A 13,285-nucleotide genomic window follows, 5' to 3' on the forward strand; every position below is an offset into this window, starting at 1 on the left:
CACTTACTTAAGTACTCTGAATACAGTTTAAACCTTTCCTGGCTACAATAATTTTCTAGCCCTTGGCATATTTTTGGTGGGGTAGTAGTGGTCAACATGAACTGCTGGGTTCCACTCTGTGCCTGACCGTGCTGCACTCTTCTCACACACCATCTCATTTAATGCTCACAGCAGCCCTACAAAGGTTTTCTGTTGTTTTGTTTTAATCAAGGTATAAATCACACACCACAAAATTCACCACATATAGTGTATAAGTCCATGGTTTTTAGCATATTGACTAGGTCGTACAGAGTTGGCAGCTATCTCGTTCTAGAACATTTTCACTACCCCCAAAAGAAACCTCATGCTCATTAGCAGCCACTCCCCATTCTTCTCTGCCTACAGCCCATGGGAACCATTACTTTACTCCCTGTCTTTATGGATTTGCCTATTATGGACATTTCATGGAAATGAGATCATGCGGCATGTGGCATTTTGTGACTCGCGCGTCTTTCATGTGGCATGAAGTTTTCAAGGTTCATCCACATCTATACAAGCGTCAGTACCTCCTTCCTTTTCCCGGCTGAGTAATACGTATACTTGTTCATGAGGCGGGAGCATTTGCTACTGTGTGTGATGCTGCTGTGAACTGGGCCTTTTGGTGGGTGAAGAAGGTAAACAGTCGGGAAGCTGGGCACAGAGACGTGCAGCAGTTTCCCAGAATCACAGGGAGTAAGGGAAGAGCCGGGTCCGGGTCCAGGTCCAGGTCTTCCCAGGAGACCTCTTTCTTAGTGGTTGGACCTAACCCCTGGGTGGTGGCTCTGGAGCAGAGACTGGGAGTGGGAAAGAGCCACACTGATAGCCCCTGTGTCTCCTCCTCTGCGCAGGAGAGCTGCTGTTGCCCCAGGAGTCGACTGTAGAGCTGAGCTGTGATGTGGGGCCGCTGCGTGTGATCTTGAGCCCAGAGCAGGCTGTAGTGCTGGACTGCAGTCTGGGGGCTGCTGCTGCTGGACCCCCCACCAGGGTGACGTGGAGCAAGGACGGAGATGCCCTGCCGGAGCTTGATCACCTGCACCTACTACCCAATGGCTCCCTGTGGCTGTCCCAGCCACTAGCACCTGATGACAGTGACGAGGCAGCCTCTGAGGCCTTGGGAGTCATTGAAGGCAGCTATTCCTGCCTGGCCCATGGTCCCCTCGGAGTGGTGGCCAGCCAGGCCGCTGTGGTCAAGCTTGCCAGTAAGTACTTGCATCTGGGGGCTGGAGCTGAGGCCCAGTCAACCTGTAGTGTGGGACGTGGGATCTGAGTTGGTTACTTGCACAAATGCCTATCTCCCCGGCCCACTCCCCTGTCCCCTGCCTCTCTTCCTGCTCAATGTCCCTTCCTGATATTGTCACCCCTCCCTCTTCAGTCTTCCTTCCCTCCTCTTCTCCACTTATCTGTTCCTCCTTTTCTTGCCCCTCTGAACGTGGAGTTGTGCTGTCGTCCAGAAAGCCTGTCGAGAGGCTTGGGAGAGGTCACAGGCCCAACAGTGCCCCTCTGGGAGTCCCCCACACAGCGGGCAGCGTGTATGGAGCTCTGTTGCCCTTCTACCCTGCTCTTGGGTGCTCAGGAACCACAACTTAGTAGCATATAATTTGGGGGCCAAAAGAGGAGTGCATCTTACTGTAGTGTGACCATCATGGTGATGCCATGGAGATGCCGTTTCAAGGGGACCTTGAAATTCATTCTGCCAGCAGCATCTGACCAATAGTCACCACTTTTTATCCATTGGCTACCTCTGTCCAGCTATCTCCCCAGCTATCTCCCCTTGTCTGAATTTGTTGTGCTATGCATTTCTGTGACTCTCTGTGTGTTCACTGTGCTCACTGTGGTGTGCCCCCGCCATGCTCCTGTCCTGTCTCTGCCCATGTCCTCATCTCCAGTGCTCGAGGACTTCTCTCTGCACCCGGAGCCTCAGATGGTGGAGGAGAATGGGACAGCTCGCTTTGAGTGCCACATTCAAGGGCTGCCAGACCCTGTCATTACTTGGGAGAAGGACCAGGTGACATTGCCTGAGGAGCCTCGGTGAGTGTCCTGTGGGAATAGGTCCCTGTGGGAATGGGTCCCCATGGGCAGGACAGACGGGACTCCAAGATGGGCTCAGAACTGAGATTCTTAGTGCCAATGTGGTCCCAGTTCCCAACTCCTAGCGCTCTGCTGGCCTTTTTTTTTTTTTTTAATATATATTTTTAAATTGTTGATGGACCTTTATTTTATTTACTTATTTATGTGTACTCGGTGCTGAGAATCGAACCCAGTGCCTCACACGTGCTAGGTGAGCGCTCTACTGCTGAGTCACAACCTCAGCCCTCTGCTGGTCTTAAAGAGAAGTTAGACAAGAAGTTTTTGCTCCCTGGGAGGAAAGCTACTCACCAAGCCAACAAGAATCTATCAGAGCACATTAGTCTGACCCTGGCTCTGTTGAGGAGACCGAGGTCCAGAAGAGCTGTGGTCTGTCCAAGGCCACACTGTGAGACGTTGGCAGAATGTTGGTTTTTTCACTCAGGGCCCTGAGGCTGAATAAAAAAACTCTCCAGTAGTGGTAGAAGGTACAGGAGAGACTCCTGGGTAGAAAAACTACAGGATATTTGTGAGGGCAAAGTTACAGAAGAAGGGTAAGAGGTCAGGCTATAAGAGATTCTTAGGATGGCTTAGAACCCACCACTCCTTAGCTTGTCAAATCTTGCCAGCCTTGTTTTCCCCACCTATGAAACAAATGGGAAAGAAAAGGAGTTCATTTATTTTATTTTTTTAATATTTATTTTTTAGCTTTAGATGGACACAATATCTTTATTTTAACTTTATGTGGTGCTGAGGATCGAACCCAGTGCCTCACGCGTGCTAGGCAAGCATGCTACTACTTGAGCCATATCCCCAGCCCAAAAGGGGGTTCATTTTAGATCATGGTTTCCCAAAGTGTGTCTTTGTAGAACATCAATTCCAGGCAGATGAGCTGGGCAAGCAAGAACCGATTGAGAGCCTACTCCTCACAGCCCCTGAGAGGGTGAGGGCAGCGACACACCCCACACCATCAGCACAGGCCCCACTTAATGATCCAGGCACTGTGCTATGTTTTGCATGTTTTCTTATTTTTTTCTTCCCATCATCCTTCAAGGTATTTCTAATTTTTCAGTTTTTCTCTATTTACTTTTAATTTCTATTCTTAGCAGATGCATTTTAAAATTCATAGACCCAAAGAGGTAGAAAAGGCTCAGAAGTCTGAGGCAGGAGGATTGCAAGTTCAAAGTCAGCCTCAGCAATTTATCTAGATTCTAAGCAATTTAACAAGACCCTTTCTCAAAATAAAAAATAAAACGGGCTGGGGATGTGGCTAAGCAGTTAAATGAATTCAATCTCTGATACAGGGGAAAAAAAAGAAAAAAAAAGTAGAAAAATTATCCATTATCTTATCATTTGTAGAAAACCATTGTTAGCTGTTTGTTTTTGGTGCTGGGGTGGAACCCAGGGCCTCCCATGGGCTCTCCTGAGCAGTGCCTCCTTCCCCTCATTGATAGTTTTCATGTCTGTCCTTCTGGACTTTTTTCTTATGTGTTTGTAAATATTATTTTTAAATTTTTGAATTATATTGTACATACTGGGTTCTTTGTTCAGTCTCAAAACAAAGTTTTTTCACTTAACATAATGAACATCCTTTAGGATTTGTGGGTATGGATATGGTAGAGAATTCTTTCTAAAATGTTAAAAGGAGAGAACTGAGACAGAAGTCACTTGACCCAAGTCACACAACTAGTCCCCAGAGTGTCAGACTCCTGAGCTCTGGTGTGGATGACACAGATCTCTCCTGGTGTGATTTGGTGGTAGGGTGGGGAATGCGGGGTCTGAAGAAGTTTGTGCTATGGGTGGGGTGAGAGATTGGTTGTCTCAATGTGGCTCCAAGCAAAGTTTCTCAGCAAATCAGTGGGGTTCAGACCATCCTTCCCAACGTCTAATTCAGACCTAATCCCATGAAGCCACAGACCTCACCCACGAGGCTGGAGCTGCCAGGTCCTGGACTCGGGGAGTGTTTGCCCCCAGGTCCTCTGAAAAGTGATCCTCATCTATAAATAAGCCAGGCTTACATGTCCCAGCACATTGTGTGGGGGAATAAAGAAATGTCTAAAACAGCAGCTGGATTATGCCCAAGGTATGTATTTTTACACGTGCCCAGATATAGTGCATGTACAAATATGCTATTCAAACACTCGGCCCAGCAGTTTGAAGGAGACCATATATGTGGAGTGGGGTGTGCACATGTGCAGTTAATAGACATACTCTGACAGGGTGGGTGTGCATACTTTTGGAAGTGATAGTAAAGACTAGCCCCCAAGGCAATTCCCTGATACTTACACATGGAAGGCAAATCTGCCATGGGAACCAGTAATCAATGAGAGCAGTGTTCCCCAAACGTCTGGCATTCACAGCCACCTTCATAATTTTGGCCATTCTTCTGCCACTTCCACAGCCACTTAACACTTTTCTTTACATCATCTCTCTCTCTCTTGTAATTTTAACACATATTAACAGAACATTATCAAACCAGGTGTAGTGGTGTGGACCTGTAATTCCAGCTACTCAGGAGGCTGAGGCTTAAGGATCACAAGGTTTAAAGCCAGCCTGGACAATTTAGCGAGACCCTGTTTCAAAATAAAAAATAAAAGTGTTCAGGGTTCCATCCCCAGTGCCATGGGCAGGGTAGGGTGGGGAGAAGGAGAGAGAGAGAGAAACAGAAAGAAAAAACAAACACAGAACTTTATTGGGTTGGGGCTCAGCTCAGCAGTAGAGCTTGGTGCTTGGTATGCACAAAGCTGTGGGTTAATCCTCAGTACCAAAAAAAAAACAAAACCCAAAACAACAAAAGCCCCACTATCTCACTGCAATGAAATGGAAAGCCAGCAACAAATGCCATAAATAGAAGGTAGTCATAAAAATAAATATATAACTATTCAAATAAAAAATGTGTCTGGATCCACTTGAAATCATTTTGTATCACCGTCCACCCATTTTGGGAAACACGAAACCAATGCACTTAAAAAACCTGGGCTCCCTCGCCTAGTCCTCCTCTTGGCCTCTCCCAGCATCCGCCCTGTTTGCCAGGCTCAGGTGACCCTCAGCTAGCATCGCCTCTCCTGGGCAGGGGCAGGGGAATCTCCCAAGGGCTTAGCCCAGGAGCTCCTTGACCCTTGGAAAATTTAGAGCTGCTGGGTCCTTTCATCTGTGTTCTTGAATTCCTGGGCCTAAGTGACCTTTTGGAGATGGGGTCAGCAGACCTCAGATTGGACTTGGAAAAAGAATAACTCCTTTTGAAGAGGTTGTTTCCCATTCTATAAGTACCTACTTTTTTGTTTTGAATTTAAAATGGTAAAATATACAACTTTACAGACCGGAGAAGGATCATCTACTGACTAAACACAGTTATTACAGTTTCCGATGAGTCTTTTGAAATATGTACAGGGTTTATACCATTTATCAACTTGTTTAGAGCTTGTGACTCATTGTGTTTTGTCCCATATCTAATGTGAGCTCAAGACAATTAAGAGAGTCAGGGTTGTGAAGTAGGTGGGGCAGGAATCATCTAACCCGTTTTTCAGATGTGAAAACTGTAACCCAGACACACAATGTTACTTGCTAAAATATTATCAATTATAGCCAGTTCTCTCTACCAGGCCATGCTGCCTCTGTGTTAGAGCCCCAAGTTTTAAAAAAAACAAAGCGCACATGAGCTTATGTTTTTTTTTTTTTTCCTTTGGTGGTGGGGCTGGGGATTGAATCCAGGGCCTTGTGCATGCAAGGCAAGCACTCTACCAACTGAGCTATATCCCCAACCCCTGGGGGCACATACTTTTAAAATTTAGAAGATAAAAATTTTCCATATTTCTAAACTGATACAATTCATTGTTTAAAAAAAAAATACAGGAGTCAACAAATAAGAGTCCCCAGTAGTCAGGCTCCCAAAGAAAACCCCATGAATTACTGGAGCTTTGCCAACCTTGACTTTTTCTGCACACATCCGAACCTATCATTTATCTATTTTACGAAAATAGATTTGCTTCATAAACACCATTTGGTAACCCCTACCCGCCCACCCACTAACCAATTCTTGGACATCTTTCCAAGGACAGAGCTTCTAAAATCACATTTTTAACAAAACAGAAGATCTTAGATGGGCACCTCCTTTGGCTGCAGCAGCAGCAGCACCCTGTTGGGGGAAGGAAGGCTTCATTCCCTCCTCAGTTCACTCTTTCATTCAGTGCAGAACGAAGGAAGGGTTATCTGTCAAAGGAGGTGTTAGCTCTTGGTACGTGGAGTATGATTTCCCTGGGAAGACCAGGGATCTTTGGGGTCAGGAAGCACAGGCATCTCCTGGTAGAAAAGTCAGCTAGCTAGACAGGGAGGAAGAGGAGGAAGAGGTTTTGAACTGGAGAATATTAGGGGGCACAGACCTGGGTGGGGGTGGAGGTGGAGCCTCATTTCACATGGGTTCTGCTTGTCCTTCCCCGACTCTTCCTTTCCCATCAAGTTTTTGTGGCAGTAGACTAGGTCTTGGCCCAGGATTTCTCCTCAGTGACCTCTGGCTTCCCTGCCCTCTGCCCACTCCACTCTAGCACTTCTGTGGGCAGCTGTTGGAGTTGAGGGTGAGAGGCTGGGGGCCTGGGTGTGGCCCATTGGTTCAAGGAAGGAGTGGTATAGGATTTTGTTCTTCTTTAAGTCTTTGGGCTACAGCAGGTTTTTAGGCCTGGGTCCAGAATATCTCCCAGCACTCTGCCTCCCCTACCCTTGAGCTACTTGTTCTCTCCCCTGTTTAGATTTTCTCAGACTCTGATTCCCAGGGAACTAAGGGACCTTCCCCAAGCACACAATTGTCCCACTCTCTCTCACTCTGATCTTTTTTTTTTTTTTAAAGAGAGAGTGAGAGAGGAGAGAGAGAGTGAGAGAGAGAGAATTTTTAACATTTTTCAGTTCTCGGCGGACACAACATCTTTGTTGGTATGTGGTGCTGAGGATCGAACCTGGGCCGCACGCATGCCAGGCGAGTGCGCTACCGCTTGAGCCACATCCCCAGCCCCTCTCACTCTGATCTTGGCCAAGCCTACAACCTAGGGCCCAACAGAGTTGTTTACCCACTGCTTGGACCCATTTACCCATTGCTTGGGCTGGTACCCACTCTGCTGCCTACCATCCCAGCCTCCACGGAGATCTCCCTGTCCCAAATCATAGCCTTTCTTTCTTTCTTTTTTTTTTTCCCTTTGTATATATTTTTTATTTGTTCTTTTTGGATGTACACGACATGGAGTATAACTTCCATTCTTGAGGTTGTACATGATGTGGAGTTATACTGGTTGTATATTGATACATGAACATAGGAAAGTTATGTCCAATTCATTCTTCTGTCTTTCTTATTCCCATCCTCCCTCCCTTCCCTTCATTCCCCTTTGTCTAATCCAAGGAACTTCTGTTTTCCTCTCCCTGCTTATTGTATGTTAGCATCTTCATATCAGAGAGAACATTTGACCTTTGATTTCTAGGGAATTGGATTTTTTCACTTAGTCTCCAGTTCTACCCATTTACTGGCAAATACCATAATTTCCTTCTTCTTTATGGCTGAGTAATACTCCATTGTGTATATATGCCACATTTTTTTCTACCTATTCATCTGTTGAAGGGCTCTTAGGGTTGGTTCCAGCTTAGTTATTGTGAATTGAGCTGCTATTAACATTGATGTGGCTGTGTCACTGTAGTATGCTGATTTTAAGTCCTTTGGGTATAGACCAAGGAGTGGAATAACTAGGTCAAATGGTGGTCCCATTTTCAGTTTTCTAAACATCTTCATACTGTTTTCCAAGTGGTTGCACTGATTTGTATCCCACCAGCAACTTACAAGGGTACCTTTTTCTCTTGGGCTTGTTTTGAGGGTCATATGAGAAGTGTGAATAGGGGATTTTGCCAGAGCAGGGAGGAAATGATACCATTAAGAGGTCAAAAAGTTTTGAACTGTATAGCATATATAATAAAAAATAAATCCCATGGCAGGCGAGGTGGCACATGCCTGTAATCCCAGCAGCTGAGCAGGCTGAGACAGGAAGTTTGAAAGTTCAAAGCCAGCCTCAGCAAAAGTAAGGTGCTAAGCAACTCAGTGAGACCCTGTCTCTAAATAAAATACAAAATAGGGCAGGGATGAGATTTAGTGTTTGAGTGTTCCTGAGTTTAATCCCTGATACTCCCCACTCCAGCTCACAGGATCCCACTTTCCCCACCCAGAGACAACCATTACCAGGTACATTATACATGGAAGTGCTCCCAGGCCTATTATTGTTTTGCACCCAAAGGCATTCTGGAGATTGCCCTCCACCAGCAGGCCAGGAGCTGCCTTTTGTTTAACAGCTGACTTGCATTCTATTGTATGAAGTTCCCAAACCCATATAGGCGGTCCCTTCCCTACAGAGGGACACCTGTGCTGGAGTGAATGTCATTTGACATACTTTTTTTTGGCACACATGTATGAGACTGTCGAATGGAGTCCTAGAACTGGTGTTGCTGGGTCAAAAGGATCATGCACTTTTTTTTTAATTAAAAAATGTTTTAGATGTTGATGAACCTTTATTTTATTCACTATTGTAGTATGTAGTGCTCAGAATAGAGCCCAGTGCCTCACACACGCTAGGCAAGTGCTTTACCACTGAGCCACAACCCAGCCCCCGCCCCCCCCTTCATGCACTTTTGATGTTGAGCTGTTACCAGCTCGTTCTGGAAAGACTGGGTATTGGATGGCTGCTGCCAAGACAGGAGTGCTGTCTCCCCATTTCCTCATTCACGTGAGGTGTCAGCAAACCCTTTGACCTTTACCAGTCTGACAGGTAGAAGTAGTATCTTACAGGTTCTTTGTTTTTTTTGTGTGTGTGTGAAGCTAGGGATCAAACCCAGAGCTTTGTACTGCCAGGCAAGCACTCTACCAACTGAGCTATATTCATATCTTGCAGTTTTGATTGACACTTCTTTCATTGCAAACCACCTTCCCCGTGCCCCCTTCACTGTTGTCCTCTCCCCCTTTCCCAAGGCTCATCATGCTTCCCAATGGTGTGCTCCAGATCCTGGGTGTTCAGGAGAACGACACAGGCTCCTACCGCTGTGTGGCCATCAATTCAGCCCGCCAGCGCTTCAGCCGGGAGGCCTCGCTCATCGTGGCCCACAGAGGTAAGGGCCACCCAACCGGGAAACCTAAGGATTTCTGGAGCCAGCCACCTGTGAGCTGGTAGGGACCCAAGAGGCCAGACCCAGCCTTCAGGTAGATAGTAGGGTAGTCATCCCACCGGACAGGTAAGGAGAGAAGCCCAGAGGGGCAGTGCCACCCAGCCAACTGGGCATAGATCTGGAGCTAGAAACCAAGATCTCTGCTCCCAGCGCAGGACTCCTCACTTCCTGTGGAGTTTCTGTGTTCCCCTGGGTTTGACAGAGCAATGGGGATGGCTTCTGAGAAGGGGTGCCTTTTCTCTGCTGCGCTGGCACACCCCACAACCCCACTGTGAGCCCAGGGCTCCTGGAGCTGGAGGATTCGCCCTGCTCTGCTGACTCTGCACAGCCAGTCTGGCTTCCTGAGGCCTTTTCTATTTCTGCCTGTCTGAAAAGCTCCTGCCCCAGTGTTATAGGTGTAGGAAGAGTAAAGCTTTGGGGTCAGAAAGACCTGGTTTGAATCCAGGCTGTCTACTTACCATCTGCTTGACCCTGGGCCTGCTATCAAATGTTTAGCTCAGAGATGTAGAACACTAGCTGTAGATGTGCCTGGCACTTAGCAAATGCCCTGCAGATCTCATTTCAATCCTCCCCCAAGGGCCCCTTGCTTCCCTTTGCTGTGGCATCCACCCCTCCAGGTCCCCTCCCTGCTTGCTCCTGGACTTTGACTGGTGAGCTACTCCGGAGTCTCGTTCACTTTCTCTCCTGAGCCCAGGGTCTCTGCCTCCACCTGCTGGACAAACCACGAGTTCATCATTCTGTCCAGAGGCCCAGGGTCACGCTGAGAACCTGGCAGAGAAGCTGGGCTTTTGGAGCTGCTGAGCTGGCAGAAACTTGAAAACCCGCTGCCACCACTCCACCTTTTCCACATGGGAACCCAGGGCCCTGTGGGGAAGGGACTTAGCTAAGGTCACGCAGCGTGTTAATAGCAGTGCTGGAACCAGAGCTACGAATGCTGAGTCCAAGCCCTGTGCTGCCCCACCACCCTGCAGTCCTCTGCCCAGAGGGTGGGTTGGATTTGGCAGGGCAGAATGGAGGGAGGTGTGGATCTATCCTGCCATTCCTCTGGTGCTGCACCAGAGGCCAGGCCATTCTTCTGGTTCTAAGAAAAATCGAGTTTCTAGTCCCAGCTCTGCTGAACTTGGTGGCTACTTTCTCATCTGCTTGATGAAACCATGGCTGCTCCCTGCCAACTGCCTCGACAGGTAACCAGGAGCCTCGGGTGAGGTATGTCAGGTAAAGGTGCCTGCTGGTAAGGCTGCCACTGGCCTGTCTTCTCTCCAGGGTCCCTGGCGGCCACCACGGGGCAGGATGTGGTCATCGTGGCGGCCCCGGAGAATACCACCGTGGTATCTGGGCAGAGTGTGGTGATGGAGTGTGTGGCCTCGGCTTACCCCACCCCTTTTGTATCCTGGGTCCGACAGGGTGAGTGAGAAGGGCATTGAAAGGGAGGGACATGGCATCCCCAATCAGGGAGTCGTATGTGTGATCACTCAGTGTGGTAGGGACTGGGTGAGGTAGGCAGCCAGGTCAGGGACAGCATGGGAGAACAAACCCAGTCATCCACTGTGTGGTGTGTTTTCTTGACAAGACACTTTGGATCTGCCACTCATGAAACTGTTTCTGTCGCTTTACTGAGGGCGGATGGGCCCTGGGTTAGAGTCTTACTTATGTCTGTTCCTCATAACAGTGTTGCAGGTGAGGGTTTGAGAACTGGAGCGTGCTTGCTGGCCAGCGAGTGAACGGGAGCCAGAAGGCCACTGCTGGTCGGTGTATCGACAGCCAGCTCTTGGCAATGCAGCATGCTGCTACCTCTGTGTGCAGTAAACTCAAAGTACAGTTGAGCGGGAGGGACCCTGGCCTCCACACTCACAGTGTGGGTGAGGGAGATGGAGATAAACCATGTGCCCTTACCCAGGAAGAGAGGCTTGACAGTATCAGGCCAGGAGTGAGAAGCACCTCATGGACTGAGTTCCTGGAGATGCCATCAGGGTAATAAGAGCGCAGGGCCAAGGGTCACGGCACAGTGTGCTGAGCACTTGACACTGGTCTCCTGTCAGAGCCTCCAAGATCCCTCTGAGGAGAACAGGGGCCAAGATGGCCAATCCCAGTGGGCTGATGATGAGCAGAGACTCAGGCAGGTAGAGAGCCAGGACCAAGCTTTAGGGCTTGTTCTCTATCTAGTACACCGTCCCTCCAGTCCTATAGAAAGCAAGCTAGGGTAATTTTTGTTTCCATTTGATGATAAGAAGTGACTTGCCTCAAGGTGATGGCAGATGTGTCTTAAATCCAGCTTTTTTAATTATTTATTTTTTTAGGTGTAGATGGACACAACACAATGCCTTTATTTTTATGTGGTGTTGGGGATCAAACCCAGGGCCTTGCCTGTGCTAGGCGAGCGCTCTACCGCTGAGCCACAATCCCAGCCCCTTAAATCCAGCTTTTTACACTTCTTCTGACTCATTTCGTTACCCTATACTGCCTCCATTTCGTAAGTTTCCATCTCACACTCAAAAGAGAATAGAATGCAGAGTCTAAAGAAAAACAATAAATGGAGCAACTGTGTGTCCAACACTGAGAGAATGAAATAGAACAGTGCTGGAATCTTTGCTCCTATCTGAACTACACTCCCTCATTGCACTGTGACACCTGCCTAGTTAGGGAGGATCCCAGGGCCAGCAGGACCCTGGCACTATTACTTAGGTAAGGGTGTGGCATCACCCAGAAGGCCTGATATCAATATTTCTCAATCCTGGCCATGCATCAAGATCACCCAGGGAACTTGTTAAAGCTTCAGACATCTTCCCTTCACCTTGGGGAGCCAAGACCTAGGAATCTTAGTGCTCAGAAAGTGTCCTGTCTCATTGCTGGTCACAGTGTGGTCTCTGGACCTATCATCTTAGCCTAGTTAGCAGTGCAGAATCTGCGGCCTGCCCTCGGTCTCCTCTCAATAAGGGCCCCCTGAGATTCTGAGAACAGTAAGGATAAGAGAATTGCTTTCCCAGAGGATCCTAACACCTGTGGTTCTAGAAGCTTACGTGAGTCAAGGGTAGAAAGAGAAGTGCAGGAAAGGAGCTTCATTCTGACCCCAGGTCCTGCTCTCTTTCCAGGAACTCACTTCACTAAGTCAGGGAGGTACTTGGGCTTTTCTGTGTTTTGTTTTGTGACTACAATGCAACACATGTTCACTGTAGAAAATTGGGAAAAAAATATAAGCAGAAAATATCCTATCACTCAGATAAAACTTGTTAACATATAAAAACATTTTTTTTCTTCCAAGTTTTTTTCTAAGCTTATGTACATTGTCCCCTGAAACTGAGAAAGCATGCTGTACATACAGTTCCCAGCTGTTTTCATTGAAAAGTGTCTCATAAGCATTTCCCAAACCTTAACATTTTTTCAAAAATAATTCGAATGCCTATAATACTCCATCATAGGAATGCATCTATAATGTGATCCACCAGTTCCTACTGTTGTATATTTAAGTTCTTCGCAGTTGTTTGCTATTTCAGTTAACACTGCAGTGATCTTTCCTGCTAACAAATACTTCCCTATGGCAGGCACAGTGGCTGTGTGCCTGAATCCTAGAGGCTTGGGAGGCTGAGGCAGGAGGATCATGAGTTCAAAGCCAGCCTCAGCAATTTATCGAGGCCCTAAGCAACTCAGCAAGACCTTGTCTCTAAATATATAAGAAAAAAAAAAGCGGGGACTGGGGATGTGGCTTAGTGGTTAAGCACCCCTGGATTTAATCCCTTGTACCAAAAAACAAACAAACAAAAAAATACTTGCCTATGAGTCTAATCATCTCCAAGGGACCAGGATGGAAAAGTGGAATTCCTGGCCTCAAGGTCAAGATGGAGCTCTTTTATGACCCTTTCTCCATCATTGTAATTTACTGTTTTTGAAACCATTCCCAAGTTGATGGATGAAAATTAACATGTTTTGTTGTGCATTTTTAAATTTCTTGGTCATTTTCAGTTTTTTTTTTTTCCTTTTTCTTTTTAATACCCGGGAATGAACTCAGCTTGGAGGTGCTTAA

General features: G+C 47.3%; 1 protein-coding gene across 1 annotated transcript in view; it reads left to right on the forward strand.

The window, feature by feature from the left end:
* Positions 1 to 13,285, forward strand: part of Igdcc4 (immunoglobulin superfamily DCC subclass member 4) — a 37,881-nt gene that overhangs the window by 8,983 nt on the left and 15,613 nt on the right. The window contains exons 2-5 of the mRNA XM_078049452.1: positions 867 to 1,217; positions 1,905 to 2,046; positions 9,074 to 9,210; positions 10,531 to 10,671. Of these exons, the coding sequence (XP_077905578.1) occupies positions 867 to 1,217; positions 1,905 to 2,046; positions 9,074 to 9,210; positions 10,531 to 10,671 (771 nt within the window). The remainder of the gene's footprint in view (positions 1 to 866; positions 1,218 to 1,904; positions 2,047 to 9,073; positions 9,211 to 10,530; positions 10,672 to 13,285) is intronic.

Source organism: Ictidomys tridecemlineatus, chromosome 5 (assembly GCF_052094955.1).
Source record: "Ictidomys tridecemlineatus isolate mIctTri1 chromosome 5, mIctTri1.hap1, whole genome shotgun sequence".
In the NCBI taxonomy this organism is placed as follows: domain Eukaryota; kingdom Metazoa; phylum Chordata; class Mammalia; order Rodentia; family Sciuridae; genus Ictidomys; species Ictidomys tridecemlineatus.